This window comes from Thamnophis elegans, chromosome 2 (assembly GCF_009769535.1).
Source record: "Thamnophis elegans isolate rThaEle1 chromosome 2, rThaEle1.pri, whole genome shotgun sequence".
NCBI classification, from domain to species: domain Eukaryota; kingdom Metazoa; phylum Chordata; class Lepidosauria; order Squamata; family Colubridae; genus Thamnophis; species Thamnophis elegans.
The window spans coordinates 64305016-64328302 of NC_045542.1; the positions used below are offsets into that span (position 1 = coordinate 64305016).

A 23287-nucleotide genomic window follows, 5' to 3' on the forward strand; every position below is an offset into this window, starting at 1 on the left:
CTGCATTAAATGAATAGACATAGACATCAGCATAATTTTGTGGAGGGAAAACATACCTTTGACTTTAAACTCTTATTTCTAATCACAACAAAATAAATCCACCTACAAAGGGGATAAATCTTGTTATCACAGCCCAGATCTCTTGTAATCCTAATTCTGCACACTTCATCTGGATTAGAACATGAAGTTTCAATATTCTCTCTGCCTCTATTATGTTCATAATAGAAAGAACAATAATGAAATAACCACCCCCAAAAAAATCAGAAACGAGTTTGGTCTAGAAGGACAAATTCACCTGTATTTTCCAAAAGATATTTAAGGGAACATTCAATGACATTAAAGAATCCATCCAGAATGATCTCATCTATATGCTCCAAATAAGCTTTCCATACATCAGAAGATGGATCTGCTTCGAAGAGTCTTAAATTTTCCTAAATATAAAGAAATCATAATCAAAAGTCACGTGCTTTGAACTTGTCTCAGCACTAATTGAAAAGGTAGAAAAAGTACTACCTTGTATTCCCTTTTACTTTTTCAATATATTTATTTTAATCTAGCAAATATCACTTGAGGGAATCATACATTCTGGTGTGACTGTAAATGTCCTATGTCCTATGGAGCCTGCAAGTGCCACATTTAGTGGCCTGAAAAGTGTTTGAGAATGATGCTTCAGTTTGCATAAAGGAAAGAATAGGAACTATTAGTCCAGATCATCACTAACTGTGCCTAATACCAATGCTCAAATATTTCAGTACATCCTTTTATCACTTGCTGCCTAATCTTTTATCTGAAGAAGTTAAGTGGATCTCAGATCTTCTTCCTATGAATAATTTGCCATCATGCCACCAGCATCTTTCCAGCGCTTCTACTGACTATCCTTTAAAAACCTGGCTCAATTTTACTTAGAATTATTATCTTCCAAACATGGCAGCAAAACATATCTGGATGTTTGTGAGAAGAGGATTTTAAGTTTGACCTTTGTTCTCTTAATCAGTTAATTCCCTGAATTATGCTAGTCTTTGACCATAATAAAGGTTCTAGTTGAGTTGATTTTCTAGAATGACTCATAGTTAACAATAGTGGAGAAAATGTTTTTGCTTTATGTTTGCCTCAAAATGGGTGTGATATTTTATATCTGATTATTAGTAATAATGCCTTGAAGACTTTTGAGGATGGTAGAAAGAATAACATTGCCTAAAACAGTGTTTCTCAACCTTGGCAACTTGAAGATGTCCGGACTTCAACTCCCAGAATTCCCCAGCCAGCATTCGCTGGGGAATTCTGGGACTTGAAGTCCGGACATCTTCAAGTTACCAAGGTTGAGAAACACTGGCCTAAAACCTACCTTAATGTTTTTAATTGATCTTTTCCCAACAAGGGCCTAATGTTTTGGCAATTCTGGCAACCCCTACAGTTCTGAATATAATTGAAGAAGTATTTGGGAGGCTCAACCAACAATCTCAATTGACAATTGAGGAATCTTACTAAGATATATTTTGACAATTTACAATAAATATGGAATAAAGAATTGGAGTCAGGTAACTTATAAATTCCGGTAATAAAATAATAAAATAAAATGTTAACAAGTCAGTCTTGGATTTTAAAGAATATTAAATAAGTTTTTCATAGTCTTAAAATGAGACTAATTCACCAAAAAGAGATTATACACAAAAAAGAGGGAAATACAAAAAGTATTTACTAGCTTTTTCCCCCTCTTCATTCTGAGTAGTATGACTTTTTGTTGTCTCTTCTAAATTTATATTTTTAGTAGTTTTTTGTACTTCAGTATTTTATATATTTTGTTTTGTTGTGAATACATGCAATAAAATCAATCTACACAGAATAATGAAACATCTATACCAGATACAATTTCAGAATCTTTCTATTTAATCAGAGACATCTTGATTTGTAGGTGTGGTTTATTTCCCAAACTGTTCTAAATGCAAACAGGTATATATGATGAAAGTAGCTACCAGTTTCTGACCTGGCACTATATTAATGTTAATATAAATGCATATTAAAGTGAGAGCATGGATGAGTCATTTCATGTGTATAACTAATACTTGTAGTCATGGGAACAAATACTTGCAGATGACTCTTTCTAACAGATTAGTTATGTCCATATATGCAGTACCATACCTTAATCAGAAAATGAATCTTATGGCCTGAATCCGTAATGAGCTGATAGTGTTTGTTCAGTCGCTCAAGATGATTATCCAAGTACAGCAAAGATTCTTTTTTCCCATCTTTTCTTTCAAAAACTGGAAAGACCCAAGATTTCATAATATTCTGAATTTCCTCAATGTTGTCTTTGGTTTTCTGGATCGTTTGCTCAAGATTTCGAACACTGTTAACCATGTGTGAAATGCGATCCCAAAGGCCTTCCGATAAAAGCAACAATGGAGAACATTTTAAGAAGCTAACAATGACAAGTCATCCAATCTATAAAACTGAGGGGGGAAATCATTTCTTGCTGTGCTCTTACTGGAAGGCCAGATGGCGTTCCCTTTGGAAACAAACGAATTGCGAGAAAATGTTACCGAACATGAGCTGTTTTCCTCTACGTAAATATAGCCTTTGCATGACTACAGTGTGATTTTGCCAAAGCAAAAATAATCTAATACAGAAGGCCAAAAACACAACTCTGATTTTTATGCAATCTTCAACATTTAATGTCAACTACCGTTACTATTTTTTACATTTTTGGAAGAGAATCTCACCCATCTATTCCAGCCACTCAGAAATGAATCAACATCAGCATGACTTCCCATCCTCCAGATATCTCTTCATTATTTTTTCTCTTTATATGCTCTTGGGTTCTTTTCAAATGCCAAAGAGTCATGTTCCCTGACTATTAAAAGTGGAAAATAAATGCCCCCAATATTCAAGCTAAATTCACCTTTTATACTGGGTTGAAATGGTCATAGCACTGTAGGCACCAGATGACTGCAGTGCATACATGACACCAGGGGGGAAAAAAAGGACACGAGTATTTTTTCACTCAGTTTGGTAATGTCCACATTCATCAACCGAGGAGAAACGGTGGGTAAGGAGAGCTTTCTGAAGACCCAGCTTGGCTGAAAGATCGGAAATCGCTTCATTCCTACCACATGTGAGCCTACAAGCGGAGCTTACCTTTTGTTTTCCAATTTAATGTTTCTTCTGCTTCTTTCAGCTGAATATCAATTTCATGCAGCTGACTTTCGATGAGTGGATATTCCACCTCCAGGACAGTGCACAATGTTTTGTTGTACCAAGTAGCCATTAAATCCAAGTTGGCCACTAATTGCCTGAAGGAGTCCCTAGAAGAATATAATTCTGCTGCTGTTTCTGGGATCTTCCCAATCTGATCTTCTCCAAGGTAGCTCACTTCTCTTAGAATGGACACCAGCTAGAAAATCACAAAGTAAAATAAAACCTCTGAAACCTTTTCACTGGTATCCTTTTTTTCCCTATAAAAATGTTATAGTTCTTCTCTCCTCTCTCTATATATCTATTTAGAGATTCAATTATAGAACTTCCTGAATAACGAAATAGGAATACAGGGAGAAAGTTTCCTTTTCAACTCAAAAATATTAACTAGGATTATCATCCCACCAATATATTTCTAAAATCCAAACCACAAGTGTTTCTACATACAGCAATTCCAGTTTTAATTTCACAAATGTTTATATAAATTACTAGGAAATATGGGGAGCATTGCTTTTATAGTCAAATTCATAAAGTTTTATCAGTTAACCTTATGGTGGCTAACAGAAACTCCATTGAAAAAAATAACATGCTTCTGAATATCAACTGGTTTAAACTGTGGGTTTAAACACAGTTGTCTTCTTTCTCTTTCTGCTTGGAGATACTTACATGCGTATGACTGATCTGTGACTACAGCAGAAAATTATGCTGGGCTTTTGTTTTAATTCAGCATATATATATTTTTTGGATAAAATGTTTAATTTGGGATATGTGAAGTACAGTACATTCGAGCTCAACTGAATGGCATGGTGCAAATCATCAGATCTCAAGATGCTGCTATTCTATCGGATATTTTTTTTAGCCATGTAATTCTCTATCTACCCTGACTGCTCTTTAGAAGGCCAGATCCTGAAAATGAAACTCAAATACTTTGGTCATCTAATGAGAAGGAAGGACTCACTGGAAGAGAGACTAATGCTGGGAAAGATTGAGGGCAAAAGAAGACAGGGATGACAGAGAATGAAGTGGCTGGATGGAGTCACTGAAGCAGTAGGCATGAGCTTAAATGGACTCCAAAGGATGGTAGAAGACAGGAAGGCCTGGAGAAACGTTGTCCATGGAGTTGCGATGGGTGAGATACAACTTTGCAACTAACAACAACAAATTATCCATCTCCTTGAGCAATAGCAGAGAATGAACCATTCTTGGCTCCACTTCTAACTTAGAAAATTCCTCACTTTGCAAAACCTCACCTGTTTCTGCCAAAAAGAGGAAGGAGAAGTCTTGCAGAAGATCAATATTGTTTCATCTTACCTGAGGGTCAAAATTGACAGTAATCAGTTTACTCTCCGGATCTCGTTGGATAAGTGGTTGAGTGAGATTATACTGAGCTTTCACAGAGACAGTCTGGAACCATTCTTCATACAGCTTCTCTTGATATCTGCCAGAAGACCAAGTAATCATATCAACACTGTCTATACACTGTCAACAATGTTATTGGAAGAGATTTCCTGGCTATGTTGCAAACAAAGCTGAAGTGAAAAATTGTAGGGGAAGTTCTTGCCCCTCTGTCCCTTCTATCCAGAAAACTACTTGGCTCCTTCCTACAAAGTCATTTCTCCACATAACCACTGCTCCTAGAAGATTTCCAGGTTGCTGCTCAATCAACTTTCAGCTGTTTTAAACTTACAACATATAAACACCATCCAATTTGCAAACTGAATCACAAGAAACCTGGCTCAAAAACAGTAACTGTGAAAGGGATCTTGGAGTCCTAGTGGATGACCACTTAAACATGAGCCAGCAGTGTGCAGCAGCAGGCAAAAAAGCTAATGCAATCCTCGGTTGTATAAAAAAAGGCATAGAATCAAAATTACACAAAGTATTAGCATCGCTTTATAAGGCCTTAGTAAGGCCACACTTGGAATACTGCATCCAATTTTGGTCACCACACAACAAAAACGACACTGAAACCTTGGGAAAAGTACAGAGTAAAGCAACTAAGATGATTAAAGGCCTAGAGACTAAAACATATGAAGAATGTTGGGTTTGGCTAGTCTAGAGAAAAGAAGCACTAGAAGTAACATGACAGCAGTATTTTGGTATTTGAGGGGCTGCCACAAAGAGGAGGGGGTCAACTTATCTTCCAAAGTAGTAGAGGGCAGGTCAAGAAACAATGGAGGGAAACTAATCAAGGAGAGATGCAATCTGGAATTAAGGAGAAACTTCCTAACAGTGAGAATAATTAACCAGTAGAACAGCTTGCCTTCAGAAGTTGTGGGTGCTTCAACACTGGAGGTTTTTAGGAAGAGACTAGATGGCCACTTTTCTAAAATGGTATAGGGACTCCTGCTTCAGCAGGGGACTGGACTAGAAGACCTCCAAGGTCTCTTCCAGATCTATTCTATTCTACAGAGCAAGAGCACTTAGACTTATATACCACTTCACAGTGCTTTACAACCCTCTCTAAGCAATTTTACATTGTCAGCATATTGCCGCCAACAATCTGGGTCCTGATTTTACTGTACTGACCTCGGAAGGATAGAAAGTTGAGTCAACCTTGACCCTATGAGAATCAAATTGCCAAACTGCTGGCAGCTGGCAATCAGCAGAAGTAGCCTGCAATACTGCATTCTAACCACCACCACCTACACCACCACAGCTCATTGCTATTGCTATGTTGCTATTTATTAATAAAAGGGAATATTTGTAGCTCAGGGTTGAAATGAGGGGTCCTTTGTGATCTCTGAGTGTGTTTGTTTGCAGGCGTTTCATTACCCAAACTACCCAGCAACAGCAGTGATTTTATTTATTTTTCCCAAGGGATCCCATTACCATGTTGATATCACATTGTATACAAAACATTTCTAAAACACTGAATTTAGTTAATTAAGCAACCAAAAAATGGATAAAATTAACCCCCCAAACCCAATTAGCTACATATTGCACCAAACCAATAAAAATAATTTAGCAAAGGCAAATCTATTCTTACAATATGCTCTAATGAAACACATTTACCTGTCTAATAACTGGATCAAATCTTCATACTTTTGCACCACTTTTTTGCCTTCCGTAGAATCCAAAGAACTATAAACAAAATGTATCAAACATTATGACGTGATAATTTGACTGAAATTATGTGCTGGTCAATATTTTAAATAACTTTGTAGATAATGTTTACATGTAGATGTGATCTAATGGGAAAATATACAATCAAATGCCCACACCTTTCCTATGAAGTATTTTTCTGCCCGAGAGCTGAGTTATATATGATATTAATCATGGCTTGCTCTTCCAAAGAAGTGGTTCCTTTTTCAAACTGTTCGCATATGTCCATTCATATCAATGATTACATTACACAGTAGTTTAGCCTACAGAGATCTACCATACATAATAGTCTTCAGTTGTCCTATCTTTCCTTTCTGGTACTAAAGAATATGAACTAATCTGAAATAACTTTATTTATATGTTTATCCATTTCATAAAAATTGACTCCCAAGTATATCACAGTGATATGTATATGTATATATGTAATAGTTTTTCTTATATCTTTTTTCAAAAGATATGACAAAAATAGAGAGAAAAATGTTCAATAATCTACTATAGAGGTGGGATCTTCATCAGCTATTTGATTTTCTCAACAATCCACAAGCCACAAATGCCTGAAAAAATCCTGTGAGGTCTCACTAGGATTACATAAATCATACTAGAACAAGGGAGAGAAGCCATAAAGAATTCTTTCCAGCCATCCCATTCTGGGTCATAGGAGACACATTTTTAATAATGTTTGCTGTTGTTGGCTTCTCTAGACATATCAACATTGTTCCTGTTCTGTTTTGTTTGGGGATGGGGGGAGTTAGCCTACTGAAAGATAGACAGATGGACCAAGTCTCAAATCTTTTAGATAATCATTTTCCAAGGTTCCATCAGTTGGAAAGAATAAAAAGTGTAGACTAAGCCAAAAGCCCTTTTTCAAGCTTATTTTGTAATGACAAGTAATGTCTTTATTTTTTTCAGTTTTAACATTCATGCAGAACACTGATGCAGAAAATCTGATGAAATAAATATTTTTCTTTGAAGAAAATATACTCACCAATAACTGAGGTGTCTGAAATTACTAAATGGGATACTGATCCTGTGTTTTAGTTCCTGAGCCCATTGAACCCCTCCAGCCACCAAAGGCATATTCTTATGCACTGGTGAATACCCTGAGAAACAAAATTCAGTCTGAAACTCAAAACACACCAACATTCTAAGTAGGCTTAATATTAATAATGTAGATAGCTAAAATACCAAAAAGAATCCTAACTTCCAACAAAAATCTCAGTCAGGGAACATGCTGTCCCTGGTTAAATATGTGGCATAGACACATTCCCTGATACCATCCAGCTCATTGCAAGGATCAGTTTTCCAAAAACTGTTAATTTAATGACTGAAGTCATTAAAAAACCCTGATATTATAACACCTGAAAAGGTCTTTTTCCCACCAAAAGTGAATTCCAACTGATCACACTGATATTCAACTCTATACTTCTCTAGCAATCTACAATTAAATAACAACAACAACCAGGAGCCCTTACTTCTAAAACAAAATAAAACTTGGGAATGAACATTAAATGAAGCCCAGTTGAATAACCCGATATTGGGATAATACATAAAAAGGTAAAGGTTCTAGTATGTGCTAGTTGTTCCTGACTCTAGGGAGTGGTGCTCATCTCAGTTTCAAAGCCAAAGAGCCAGCGCTGTCCCATGTCATGTGGCTGGCATGACTAAACTCCGAAGGCACATGGAACGCTGTTACCTTCCCACCAAAGGTGGTTCCTATTTTTCTACTTGCTTTTTTACATGCTTTCGAACTGCTAGGTTGGACAAGTAATGGGAGCTTGCTCCGTTATGCGGCGCTAGGAATTCAAACCGCCGAACTGCCAACCTTTCTGATTGACAAGCTCAGCGTTTTAGCCACTGAGCCACCACATCCCTATTGGGATAATACAGAGTATATTGTCATTTTTACACCATCTTCACTTTGCATAGCTGTTTATGACATCTTTAATCTAAAAAAGAAAATTGCCTATAATGACAATTAGGTAAGATAATTGATCCTTGTGGCAATTTTAAAAAATGAAACTGCTTATATTAATACTTCCTATTAAATGAATATTAAGTATTAAGACTTTTTAAACATGTACCTGTGTCTGTCACCTCCTCAATACATTTAAGGTAAATCAATTTAGCATCATCAAGGTCTTTGTCAAACATTGTGATGAGAAGATTATATTTATCATAGGCTTCTGCTGCTATCATTGGTCGATCCAGGAGGCTTCCAAAAATGTCTATCAGCTATCACACAGAAAAAAAGGAAAGAAACTGAACATGCCCTGTAATCATCATTTACAAACAAGAATCCTTGTCATTGCTCACATATTTTCCTAAATGAACTAGCTGTGAAAATGCATACAATTGTAATTATTTCAACGTTGTAGCCAACATTAAACCAATATTAAGTATGGATCTATTGAAATATAAAAATCCATAAACTAGTACCTCGACATAATGAGCATTTGTTGTTATTTAAAAATAACTAGGACAATTTCCTATGTTCTGCAGTAGCTCAGTATAACAAATTGCAAACCTTGAATGCATGCTCCACACTAGCAGCGTCATCAAAGGCTAGGCCAAAGAGAGTTCCCAACCGCCGATCAATATCTTCCATTTTGCTCTTAAAGTCACAAACATCATTCTCAAACTCCTAAAGGAACCAAATAAATATTTTATGAATGAAGCTGACTAAGCAGGATTTTCAACACTTTTTACTTTATGTTTGATCCCTAAAGCCCTCTTTAGCAAAGGTACAGAGCTTCTACTCTCCTAGAGTCCAAAACCACCCACCGTATTAGCCACATCCAGACAGTCGTACGTCCGTTCTGAAAATACTTTATACGTTTCCTGGAATTCTTCATGCATACTCAGGACTTGTTGACTCAGAGCTTTGCCTTTTATGCCACTAAATTCCAGCTTCTCCAGTTTCTCTATGTCCAGAACTGTCATCAGAAGATCCTACAGAAATCAACAATTCACAGTTTATATTGTTGATATTTAGGCTGGCTTTTGGACTTATGGACAACATTACATACCGATTATCCAGCCCAAAATTTAAAAAACCCAAAACGTTTTTCAGATAATTTATTTCATCCCCAATGTAACACATAGTTTTTTGAGCAAGATAATTTGTATTTATCAACTTATAGACAGGCTCTTTGAGAGGAAGACAGCATTAAGTCACAGGTACTATCGCTGTCAGTGCTGATAGACAAGCATGTTGATCAAGGACATTTTTAAAAAATATTACTACTGGATCTTATTATAAGTCTGTTCAAAAGGAACATCTTCTGTAACCATGAGCCATTTCACGCATTATGTGTGTGTGTGTACACACACACACACACAAACATACATACATACATACATACATACATACATACATACATATATATATATATATATATATATATATATATATATATAGTGTAAAAATATTGGGTTTCTGTCGTGATGGACTCTTGTGACGAGCCGATTGACAGAGAATGGAAGCAGTTAGCTTCCTCCCATAATTGGGGCATACCAGGGGTTGTGACTTTATATTTATATTTATATTTATATATACATATATATATATATATACACACACACACACACACACACACACACACACATACATACACACACACATATACATACATATACATACACATATACATATATACATACATACACACACATACACACACATATATATATACATATATATATATACACACACACACACATATACATACATATACATATATACATACATACACACACATACACATACACATACACACACACATATATATATACATATACATATACACACACACACACACATACACACACACACACATATATGGAACAGAAGTCCTCTAATTTGTTGCCTTTCTCTTTAATGGCTCTCCGCACTTTCCATAGGATGCTGCCTCTGCTGGAAACAAATACAATATAAACATAAAAATTATAATAAATAAATGACACGAATATTTTACAAGTACACTACAACGCTGCTAACAAGGTCAAATTTTCTCAGATTAAACAGGCAGGTCCAACTCTAAATATGGATTTTTATCCATGTTTTATTGTTTGTTTCCTCTGCCTCTAATAGTTTGATATAATAGTAGATATGTTATTTCACTTTATTGGGCAGATTTTGCCAAGCGGTAGGAATTCATTATAAAAACTTCCTACAGGTGCATCGTATTGGGACTCAATGACTAAACATAAGTACTAAATATAAAGTACTACATAAACATAAGTATTACAGATTAAACCTAAGTAGCACTAGCAATGTTGACTCTGCAGGCTAAAATCTATGCATTAAGCATATTTATTGTATTATGCTTACAAAGGGTATTTTCACATAATGGAGCTTTTAATATGTTGATCTAAAAGGCACCAGTTGGGGAAATATTGTTCTCTTTAAAACCCCACAGTGTTCTTTCTACCTTATCATCTAGAATTTTGAATAACAATAAAAAAATCTTTGTTTCTTTCCATCTGGATCAGAAAAGGTAATAGAAGTGCCTAGATTTGTAATGGACTAGATAAGGGCCAATAAGCTAAACTTCAAACAAGTAACCACTGCTTGTAAGAAGTGGGGGGGCTTGGAAAGTTGTATACAACCAATTAAAAACAGTCTTACATTCTAATAAGTAAGAATATGGTGGAGACCTTATATTAAGCAGAAAACCTTACTGGAAAAGTATTGTGATATACTTTGCTGTAGTTTTTTTTTAATTTTATATTTGATTCTGCATACAAAGCTAAGTAATCTAATGCCTATCAACACTGACATTTTAAATCTTCATTAATACTGATACAATACCTTTTTTTTTTGTATTTTTAATGGTGTTTTAGTATTTAAACATTAGAGTACTAAGAATTTTTAGTCAACACTGTACAAATGCCATACTATCAGAAAAACATAAAGTATGTTTTACAGGGGTGTCAAACTCGATTTCATTGAGGGCTGCATCAGGGTTTGGTTTTGACCTGGGGGGATAGAGTGGGTGTGGCCAGGGTGGGCGTGGCCAGCTTACCGTCACTCATGTTGGGGACGCTTCTGGTGGCCCAAGCGATCTGGCAGAGAAAACAAGCTCACAAGCTCCATTTTTGTGGTGACGGCATCCTGCAACTCTCTGCCAGCAAAAATGGAGCTCAGGAGGGCCACATGCAGATCTCCCGAGCTCTGTTTTCACGGGCAGAGGCACCATGGGCCAGTCCTTTGCTGTTTCCATGGTGGTCCCATGGGCCAGATTTAAGCACCTGTGGAACGGATTCAGGAGGGGCCCGGGCCTTGAGTTTGACACCCCTGTTTTACAACAATATTATAAGACTTTTTTAAAAAATGATTCTTGCATTCCCCTTATAGAATCAAGCTACCATTGCCATATTTTTTTTACCATCCAGGCTATCAAATGCAACACCTCTCAGGCCAAAATTGCTCAGCCAATTACTCATAACTTTTTAACACCCAAAGCAGATTAGCACACTGTTTTGTAAATGGGTGCTGTCATAAAACATGTACTATCACCGAACATAAATTCTTCCTCTATTTGTATCCATTTTACTATATCAGCAGGTGCACAAACACAATAGTTTACTGCCTAGCAATAAAAATTAGTAAATTACTATTAGAAAATATTATCATAATTTTTAAAAGAAATAGATGAATCCCAGATGAATTCTTCGCAAGGATAATTAAATTCCCCACAATTCCCGTAATTCCCCACTAATGAAACAGCATAGCAGAATAGAATATTAGTGTGGCGGGCCAAAAGGAACCAGCTGCAGGTCTGACCCAATGGACAGTTGACTAGTGAAGGGAGAAGCAGCAGCAGCCTGATAAAGCCAGAAACAAGCCAGCAATCTTTCTGTGCTTCACCATGGAGCTGACTTCTATTAATCCTTTTGAACACAGAATTAATTTTCAGAAGAGGGTTAAACGCATATTCAAAAAGTATCTAAGCAACAAGTCAGCAGTGCAAGAGAGGGGTTGCAGAGTGAAACAATGTACTCTCTCCTCCTTCACCATGTAAGCTTTCCCAATCAAGTCTTAGTTGTGCTTATCCTTCTTTTAAAGCCATGTTTCTAAATTTGATTTCAGTTTGGAGACACGATAACTATAAGGAGGAATTCTGGTTCGAACTTCCCTGCTGCTCAAACCAGAATAGTCCTGAAGGTCATACCCAAAGACCTCATGGGAGGGAGCATCACTGAGCCAGTCTAAATAATCAACAGGAAATCGGGCCATCACGATTGTTTCATAGTCAGACACAATTGTGAAAAGGCTCTAAATCAGTGTTTCTCAACCTTGGCAACTTGAAGATGTCTGGACTTCAACTCCCAGAATTCCCCAGCCAGCGAATGCTGGCTGGGGAATTCTGGGAGTTGAAGTCCGGACATCTTCAAGTTGCCAAGGTTGAGAAACACTGCTCTAAATCTACAGTTTTAGCCATTAAAGCAAAGGATCAAGAAAAATATTGGAAATTGGTTGCAGGAAAGAAAATACATTGCTTCTGTATTGTTCTATTTTTCATAGCAAAGTACTTACATGTACTACATGAAGCCTCTCTAGGAAGTTATTCAGTTGTGCAAAAACCATTACAGGAGGAAAATCCCATTGCTTTACTTCTTGTCCTGGCTGAAAATAATTGTTAAGATGTTCTCTTCTTTCTTCAAAAATTTGTTTAAAGTAGTCAAAAACATTAAAAGCTTTCTGAACTTTATTCAGACTTTCTTCTGTTTCTCCTTTAAGTAGATCTTCTGGACTGAGGAAATTCTTGGCCTGATTGGGCAGAACAGAGAAACAAATTAAATATTTTTAGGTTTTACATGAAACAATCATGGTAAAAGATGTGCTGCTTTCCTTTGACTCTTAAACTCACCACTCAGTTTTGAACTGACATCGATTTGATAATTAGCAAAATGGAAGTTCAGTAGATTTGGGCACAGGTGTTAGGTGTATAACAACAAATGCATAAGAAAGCTCCTTATCTACAAACTAAAAGATATTGCATATGTGTTCCATTTCCTCCCTTTTAATTGATTTTATGTTTGATAAAAAAATAAATTAAAACAATATGGAAAAAGAGGAGGCTAAAAGTTCATGTGAAATTCCAAGAATGAAGGATATTGAATGCAAAATAACAGCTTCCTACTAGCAGCATCCCATGTTCTTAAACTGTCCTATTTAGTGAATCATAACATGGCATCAATGTTGTGAAGATGAGATGCTACGAATCTCTTTGCAATGCAATTGCAACAGTGAGAGATGCACCCACCATTGATTTCAGGGGCTGAATAGATAGGCGAACTTTAAGTCTTGCAACTCTTTTTGATATGACAGGTGGCAAGAATCAACTATTTCAGATGTGCTGCAAAATAACTTTTATCTTGAAAAGATTCTGAAGAACTTCTCGTGTCTCACAGACCTGGTACATAATATGGGGTTCTCTGCTGAAAGAAAGTGGCAGCCATGGCTAGGAGGGTCTTTGCTCAACTTTGGTTGTGCACTAGCTACGCACAGGGAAGCTTTTCCATTGGACACTCATGCCCTGACCATCTCTTGTCTGGACTACTGCACTATGCTTTACATGGCACTACTCTTGAAAAGTATCTAGAAGTTTCATCTGGTACATAAAATGGCTGCGCAAACAATCTTGGGTGTCTCAAGGACAACATATGTAACATCTCTAGTACATGAGCTGTATTAGGTATTGGTTTGCTTCTGGGTCCAACTCAAGGTGTTGCTTATGACCTTTAAAGCCCTACATGGTATGAGGCCAGGTTAATTGTGGAACCATCTTTGCCCTATTATATCAGCCCATCGCACCTGGTCAAGCAGGAAAGGTGCGTTGTGGATCCTGTGATTCCAGGGGGAGACCTTCCTCTGCCATTATCTCCACCAGGGGTGGGTTGCTGCTGGTTCGGCCCCGTTCAGCCAAACCGGTAGTGGAAGTCAGGCCTGGGTCGCAGAACCGGCAGCAACCCGGGCCTGACACACCCCCAAACCGGTTCTCTGGTGTTATCTGCCATTGCCGGCATGGTTCTTCACAATCACAGAGCAATTTTTAGTCAAATGCACATGCGCAAAGTGCACACGCAGCAAACCAGTACTAACCAGTTGAGGAATCCATCCCTGGTCTCCACCCTCTGGAAGACCTCCTTCCAGAGACTTCCTGGCCTTTCAAAAATGTCAAAAAACTTGGCTATGTCATTTTGTTTGAGGCATGAAGAACAACATGCTGTCATGGGACTAGTTAGTAGTTGAAGACCTGGCCCTCCTTTTAAATTTTTAATTTAATTATTCTACTTTTGTTTGAATTGCCTCCTAATGTAATATTTATATACAGCTTTTATGTTTTTATGTCTTACTTATACACTGTCCAGAGTTGCCCCGTGAGGGAGACGGATGGTTCCTAAACATGATAAACAAACAAACAAACAAACAGGAACTGCTTCACATCTTACCTGCTGAATAAGAAGATTGCAGATTTCTTGAAGAAGCACAATTATCCTAGCAGGTGCACAGTAATATTTTGAAGTGCCCCATATTAAGCATACTATATGAAGCATGCAATTTAATAATGGTTTCACCTCATTAAATTCCACATTTTCTATTTCTTCCAGTGGGCGCTGGAGAGGCTTTAGGTGCATATTTATATCCTGGGCTTCAATCAAAGCTGCAATTTTTTGAAAACAAAGAACACAGTTTTTAAAGAAGAAATACTAATCTTTGTGTGTTTCTTCGAAGACAATATAAAAATAAAATTCCTTGGAAATAAATCATTTTATATTCAAAGGGATTTATCCCCAAGTATTCATATTATGAGTTAGAGTGCCAACAAATTTATCTTTTTATGTTGCATGCAGTCAGATAACCTGAGATATTAAAATTAATGGGATCTCTTCTTAAAATTGCGGAGAAAAAGAAAGGCAAAGAAAATACATCACCCGAAAGTAACAACATATAACTCAATTTCCTACAGATAAGATAAGTATGTTGTAGGATTTGGCAGTTCCTCAAAGAAGTTTATTTTTTTTAACAGGTGAATGGTACACAGGTAGTATTCAACTTACAACCACAATTAAGCTCCAAATCATTGTTGCTAAGCAAGACAGTCGTTAAATGCATTTTCCCCATTTTACTACCTTGTGTGCCACAGCTGTTAAGTCAATCTCTGCAGTTAGTAATATAGTTACTAAGTAAATCTGGCTCCCCCGTTGACTTTGCTCGTCAGAGGTTTGCAAAAGGTGATCACATGACTTGGACACTGCAACCATCATAAATACATAACAGTTGCCAACAGTTCAGTGGTGGGATTCAGCCAGTTTGCACCACTTCGGGAGAACCGGTTGTTAACTTTCTGATCAGTTTGGTGAACTGGTTGTTGGAAGAAATCATTAGGGCAGAGAACCGGTTGTTGAATTATTTGAATCCCACCACTGCAACAGATGATACCTGTTCCTTTTATTATTATTTCATTTACAAATTATATCAATAGACAAGAATGAACTCAAACATTTGCTTCCACCCTACCTATTATCATTTTTATTCTACTGACTACTTCTAGGCTTAATGTAGGAGACCAGAGAGTCACTTTTAAGCATCCCAGCTGCCTGGATTTTTTTTTTAAAAAAAAAACCATTTTAAATCAGCCTTACTGATTTAAGGTCAAAGATTAGCCATTAAAGAAGAATACACATAGCAGGGAGAAAATTATGGGGGCATAAACCAGGAAGAGGAAGAATTAGAAGTCAAAGTTCACATGGGTATAAATAGACTGTGTATTCTTTATGTATTCTGTTCTTGACATCAATATGATAAACATATACACTTATTCAATATTTAGAGTATTACCATTGTTCACCTATTAGAAAGGCAATTACACAAAACTTAGCTACTTCATTAGATACGTCTAGATAGGCATAGCCAAAAGAAGATGAATTTTCTCCATAATAGACCAGCCAGAACAATTTAACAGCAAAAGGGTTATTAAGCCCTAGTGCCAAACGATATAACACAGGCAGTGCAATAAAAAATGCAGATTCAGTATTCCCCATTGTCATGGGCATAATTATGCTTGCGTTAGGATATTGTTAAATCTCTCTTCTACTAGCTTAGATGACAAACTATTAAAACTCACCAGAGAGAAGGCACACATAGGATGAATGAATGGTATTTCATTCAGCCCATTCCCAAAGTATTCTCCCAATTTCTAAATCTTAAAAATTTAGACTGCTTCCATAGTCCAAGGTGTTTCTAAGGACAAATGAGGGCTAATCTTTTTGATTTTAACAGCAATTAGGGCAGTGGGCCTCTACTATCTATGAAATACAGAATTGTATTAACCAACCTTTAGCTTTTAATTATTTCCTCCAGGCAAAGAGGATTAAAAAGTAATTCCCAGATACTTAAATACTTTGATGTATTACACAGCAATAATCGTCAACCTTTCAGTGACCAGTTTTTCAATATTTTTTACGTTTGCAATGATTTTACTGCCTACTTACTTATATATATTTTAGTCATTATTTTTTTAGATTTTAATACTATTGCCAGCAATCTTTTTTTAACTTTTAACTCAACTATAAATGGAACATCAATTGTCATTCAAATAAAATGTATTCATTATTCATAAAAATATACCCATAAAATTATCTCATTTTATTAACATGTAACTTATTTTTGTTTCATTTGTAATGCAATATTGTCTTAGTGTCTTCTATCTAAGTTTCAGGATGTAATTGATATGGTCAGATGAGCTTGTTTTTCTATTATATCCAAACAATTTGCTTCTTTTATGGGAAAATGATTGTCTGCATTGAAACCTAATTCAACTAGATAGAAAATTGGGGAAGCTATAGTATTAGTATTGATTAACATTTGCTCTACAATTATGAATATACTGAGGGCATCTTCTCTATTCTGCAATTTTCTGTGTTGTTTAACATTGGTTTTACATTCATTATTATGGTATAATCTACCATATCATTCTGACACAAAGTACCTACGCTATGCATACTATTTCTTTGAAAGGATTCATCATCCACACATCAGCATTCAGTTTGTTAACGCACTGTATGGAGTCATTATGTTAACTCTCAGAAAATATAAAGGTTCTTAAAAAATTTCTCCAAAATTTGTAGAATGCTTTTGGCAAGCTATATTGTGCAAATAGAGCTAATTTCTCAATAAACTTAGAGATAACATTCTCAAAATCAATAAGGATCATTAGCTTACTCGAAAATTCAGAAAGATCTAATTAAAGTTCCACTCAAAAGTCACACAATTTTCTTTAGAAAGCCATTAATCATCCACATGCAACAACAAACAAGCAAACAAACAAACAAACCATTCATTGTTATGTCAATAAATATGTTGAAACAACTGCTCATTCTTGGAATTGGTCATAATCTTAATTTATTGCATGCACTGTGATATCTAATGAATTGTGTAAGCTTGGACTTTAACATTGACAAGATGTTATCTGAGAATTATACAATGAATATTAGAAAAACCTCTAGAACTTCCTTCTTCAAAAATCACATATATCCGCCATGTCTTCCTGCCATAACTGGTGTTCCACCAGATGTGCAAACAATAATATTTGTCAATAAAATACAGGGCTTTTTAAAGTAGGCTTTTTATGCAGTAAAATTGATTCTCCTTTTCTACCAGCTATAAGATCTTTTGCAAATTTTTCTTCTTGTGCATGACATTTTCATCAATATATCATACACAGACAATTAATAAAATGTTGCTGTGCATATTTTGGCTGTACTGAGAATGCCTGGGTTTTCAGTAGGTTACAATCCGATATCAATTTCCTTACCCATTTTATCAATGCACCTTTATACAGCTATGAGCTATATCATTAAATAGTATGGATCTCAGTGAAATAAAGCTCAACACCGATAAGATGTTTTCAGTTTAATGTGAAAATGTTTGTTGACACAGTAAATTCATAAGAATATTTTTGTTAGAGGACTAAATAAATCCATAAGTAGTCACAGATCTATGGGATTCAATGTTCCAAAATGACAGCATGTTCTGACACATACATAAGCAAAAAAAAATATTATAACCTGTTGTACCTAAATTATTATTGCCTTCATTTTTTAACATCCACTGGTGGGTGCTACTGTTTAGATTGAATTATTACTTTTATAATGAATGAATGCTGCTGAATAGCCTTTGAGTTAAGACTACTTTTATGTTAAGACTATTTAATCTGATTTTCTTCTCTCCATTATATGTGCTAAAAGACTCCACCTCAAACCCACTTGCATTATGATGAAGACAGATGCAGCAGCAGCATCGTCATCCTAAAGAACAACTGGACTAGATCTAGTAGCCAGTTTAATAAGATAAAATCCACCAATCTAAACTTGTGTTATGGAATTAATAACAATTACAGGAGTAAAAGCAATCATGCTTCGTTCTTTTTTGTACCTCAATCATTACAGAGAAACACCTTACGACTATTTTAATTTGCACTTAAGTGTTTTCAGAAGCTTTAGAATCAGAAGTAAGAGTGTTTGCTTTATGGACAACCTGCTTTATTCAATTCTGGGGATTAACTCAAATGCCGTTTTAGCTTGAAACTGATAAAAGTGATGTGATGTTCTTCTTGGCAGCAAGTGATTTTTTCCCCACCGATTTTCCATTAATTACACATAACTGTATACAACAAGCTTCTGTATTCATTTTTTCCCAAAAGTTAGTTATATTTTAGCCACACAAATTTGTCTCTGATATGTTTTAAAATTGACTGTACATTTTTGTTACAACTAGCGGTCAAAACAGTAAATAAATTGATTGATTGCACCCAATAGTTTTGTCAACATATACCCATACAATATTTTTGGGATGAAGTGTGTGACCTTTCTAAAAATTCCAAGTGTGCCTTTGTCCAAAAAGTCATGATTTTCATTAATTGAGATTTAATGCCATACATCACTATCTCTAGAAATCATGAAACAAGAATTTTGTGATAGTGTTTTATACAAGAAAAGAAGTAAACCTTATAACTTTTGTAGAGGTTGACTGTTATGTATAGAGTATTGTTCAAGTAATTACAATAATAACCTTTTTAAATCACACAAATCCAAAATTTCACAGCCTTACCTGCTTCGACATCACTGAAGATGGATTTGAATGCTGGAAAGTAAGTGCTTTGCACCTTCTCTAGTAGCTCTAACATAGTCAAAATTCTTTTAGCCTTTAGTTGGCTATAAATACACTGTAAATCCTCATATCTGTAACAAATAATGAAGAAGATATGAGCATGCGCTCTTGCAGCAAAGAGGCTTATAATCTTCCTAAGACAAATGAATTAACAGAGAAATGTTATTCTTTGTGTCAGCCAGAAAGTACAACTGTACAACTAAGTTTTTCTTTTGTAAATGGATGCTTCTACTTCTCAGCTTTTTCCTCCAGTTCAGTTAGAAGCTACGGCAAATGACTTGGTCTTGCAAATGGCAACTACAAAACCCTAGCTCTTCCTACTCCATTTAGGTTTCATTATAGAATGACTTTAGTAATATATAGTACCTATTTTTCCAAAAATCCAACTCCACCTTTGGATGGGGATCTTTGCCCTGCAAAAGCAGTTCTGAAGACTGTCTCTTAAGAACGTTCTGGATCTGGTGGGTCCATTCAATAACCGAAGACTCAATTGCATGAATAATAGACTTATCTACCAGTTCAGCACTGCAAAACACAAAAATATCAACTGATCAGCTTTATTTCTCTTTTGAGAATAGTTCTCTAGAAACCATATATAAGACAAAAACATAAATTCCCTCTTTTAATGTAATAACTGGAAATTTGTCACAAAACAATGTTATTACTGGCTCATATTATTGGCCCAACATGTTTGCATTTCTATGCTTCTGTTCCTACTCATTCAACATTTATAACTTAAAGCCGAACATGAAAAGCTTTCAATTCATGCAGTACCTTGAAAATAACCACTTGAACCAATAATTAAAGCATTGCAACTTACTTTTTCTCATTGTCAGAGTTAATGTATCTCTCCCTCTCAGGCTCAATAGGAAGAGATAGCAATGTTTTTCCTCTAACTTGGCCAACCATCACAAAAACACTCCTTTTCAGACAACAGACATGATTAATGATATCTTGGGATACTACATTGGGCCAATTGTGGTGGTTTCTCTGGTTCACCAAGAGACGCATCATTACCTGGAAGCATTCAAATACACCCCGTTATGAAACTGATAAAGCAACAGAAAATATTGTATCAAATCTTCTAGTTTCCTGATTTTCTTACATTTAGCAAAAGAACCAAATAATCATTTTATAGACTTGTGAGAGCTTTCTGCACTAAGCCTTTCTGAGTTTCCAATCAGAACAGACATATGGAAATAGCTGCAAGCAAATAATCTCCATGAAACATTGTATTTAAAAAAGTAATTCATCTTTTAACCCCAAGAAACTAGGTATTCCTCTTTGACCACCTTGGATGAAATATGTCGAAATTCAAACCAAATATGTCTGGGAGATCCTCAAGAGATCAAGAGAATTTGAGTTTGGCTTCAGTTCTGAGGTAAAAAAAAATGTCCTTTTAAAAGACTCTACATTTGAAATTATTTTCCTGCACCCTTTTTTTGCTTATATTTTGGTTACTGAGTCTGGGCCTACTGCCAACTATACAGGGTACATTTTTTTTAACTAGTAATGTTTGAAACTGTCTTGTAATTTTCAGTATAAAAAGAGAAATGAAATCACCGAACTATCCCTTTTGGCAAGTCTTCAAGTTCTTCAATATTTTTTTAAAATTATTTACACTTTTCGGGGTATTTTTAAAAAATTCTTTGCTTGTTCATTTATCTTTTATGCACATAATTATCTTCTTTTCTCTTTTAAATATAGATTCCACACATATACCTATGGAGTGGTATTTGAATGCTAAATTCAATCTTTATGAAGACTTTACATCTATGAGCAATGCTAGAAAATACATTAAATATTTAAATATAGTAAATATTATTATTGATCATTTTTCAAATGGTATATGCCGTAAAATCAATTGGTGTTAGTATTAATAAGTGGGTAAAAATAAAATGGACGAAGTCTTAATATAAAATGGTTGTGTTACCAAAATAACAAAATATAAACTTAGCTTATTTATAATCATTAGGGGCAGATTTTGCTTATCTATAGAAAACTGATTTAATGGAAGATGATACATTTTATTAATGATGGATTGGATGGGACAGTTTATCTCACAGATACTTCAACTAAAGCTAAAGGCATGGCCATTTTAACGTGGCATGACAAAATCGTGCTCGACTAAGCCGCGCCCGATTAAACCGCGTTGCTGATGTCATCAACAGGGCGACAACAGCAAGCGCGGAGAAAGAAGGGCGCTTTAAACAGCGCTTTGAAAGCAAGCCGATTCAACTTAAGGTAAGGGTTAGCTTTAGGGTTAGCTTTAGTTTAGGTTTAGGTTAAGGGTTAAGGGTTAAGGGTTAGGGTTAGGGTTAGGGTTAGGGTTAGGGTTAGGGTTAGGGTTAGGGTTAGGGTTAGGGTTAGGGTTAGGGTTAGGGTTAGGTTAAGGGTTAGGATTAGGTTAAGGGTTAGGTTTAGGGTTAGGTTTAGGGTTAGGTTAAGGGTTAGGTTTAGGGTTAGGTTTAGGATTAGGTTTAGGGGGGTTAGGTTTAGGTTTAGGGGTTAATTTTAGGTTTAGCATTTACAGCGTGCTTCTGTCTCCGCGCTGTTGTCGCGCGGTTGATGACGTCAGCTATGCAGTTTCGTCAAGCGCGGTTTAGTCGAACGCGGTTTTGTGGTGGAACCCATTTTAATTTGTGAAAAATTTCCTACTGATGTATAAACTGTTGTAAATCAGCATTATTTAATTTTATGTGCTATAAAAGCAGATACCAAAAATGGCTAATGTTTATGAATCAAATTTGCATTTTCCTGTTACGTTTTATGAATGTTTTCAGCATTTGAATATATGTATTTATGATAAAGTGATAATAGAAAAAGATTTCAATGAAATATTGGATCATGAACTTTGATAGAATTATACTGGCAAAAAAACATTAGTGAGAAAAACAATTAAGATTTATACAGGAGAACTGAATTTACTAAACTCCTAGCATTTGATGTATCCAACCAAAAGAAAATACACATTCTATATACAGGTGAAACTCGAAAAATTAGAATATTGTGCAAAAGTTCATTTATTTCAATAATGCAACTTAAAAGGTGAAACTAATACATGAGATAGACTCATTACATGCAAAGCAAGATAGTTCAAGCAGTGATTTGTCATAATTGTGATGATTATGGCGTACAGCTCATGAAAACCCCAAATCCACCATCTCAGAAAATTAGAATATTACATGCAATCAATAAAACAAAGATTGTACATAGAACAATATCAGACCTCTGAAAAGTATAAGCATGCATATGTACTCAGTACTTGGTTTGGGCCCCTTTTGCAGCAATTACTCCTCAATGCGGCATGGCATGGAAGCTATCAGCCTGTGGCACTGCTGAGGTGTTATGGAAGGCCAGGATGCTTCCATAGCGGCCTTCAGCTCTTCTACATTGTTCGGTCTCATGTCTCTCATCTTTCTCTTGGCATATGTGTACTTTTAGTTTTTCTTACCTAAGTTAGGACTTTACTTTTCTCTACATTGAATTTCATACTGTTAAATAGGGGCCCAGTATTCAAGTCTGTCAAGATCCATCTGGATCTTGAGTCTATCTTCTAGAATGTTAGTTATTCCTGCCAGCTTAGTATCATCTGCAAATTTGGTAACTTCTCCTTCTATTCCCTCATCCAAGTCATTTATGAAGATATTGAAGAATACTGCGCCTAAGACAGAACCTTGTGGTATCGCACTGCTTACTTCTTTCCATGTAGACTTAGACCCATTAAGGACTATTCATTGAGTACGGTTTGTCAGCCAGTTGCAAATCCATCTGGCAGTGAAGCTATCTATTCCTCTTTTTTCCAGGTTATGA

General features: G+C 35.7%; 1 protein-coding gene across 1 annotated transcript in view; it reads right to left on the reverse strand.

Moving 5' to 3' along the window:
* DNAH9 (dynein axonemal heavy chain 9) overlaps positions 1-20488 on the reverse strand; it is a 224102-nt gene extending 203614 nt beyond the window's left edge. The window contains 14 exon segments of the mRNA XM_032239026.1: positions 296-431; positions 2140-2381; positions 3136-3391; positions 4504-4630; positions 6208-6276; positions 7283-7397; positions 8379-8529; positions 8822-8938; positions 9079-9246; positions 12836-13069; positions 14755-14966; positions 19415-19545; positions 19841-19999; positions 20295-20488. Of these exon segments, the coding sequence (XP_032094917.1) occupies positions 296-431; positions 2140-2381; positions 3136-3391; positions 4504-4630; positions 6208-6276; positions 7283-7397; positions 8379-8529; positions 8822-8938; positions 9079-9246; positions 12836-13069; positions 14755-14966; positions 19415-19545; positions 19841-19999; positions 20295-20488 (2311 nt within the window).
* Between the last annotated feature and the right edge of the window lie 2799 nt (positions 20489-23287).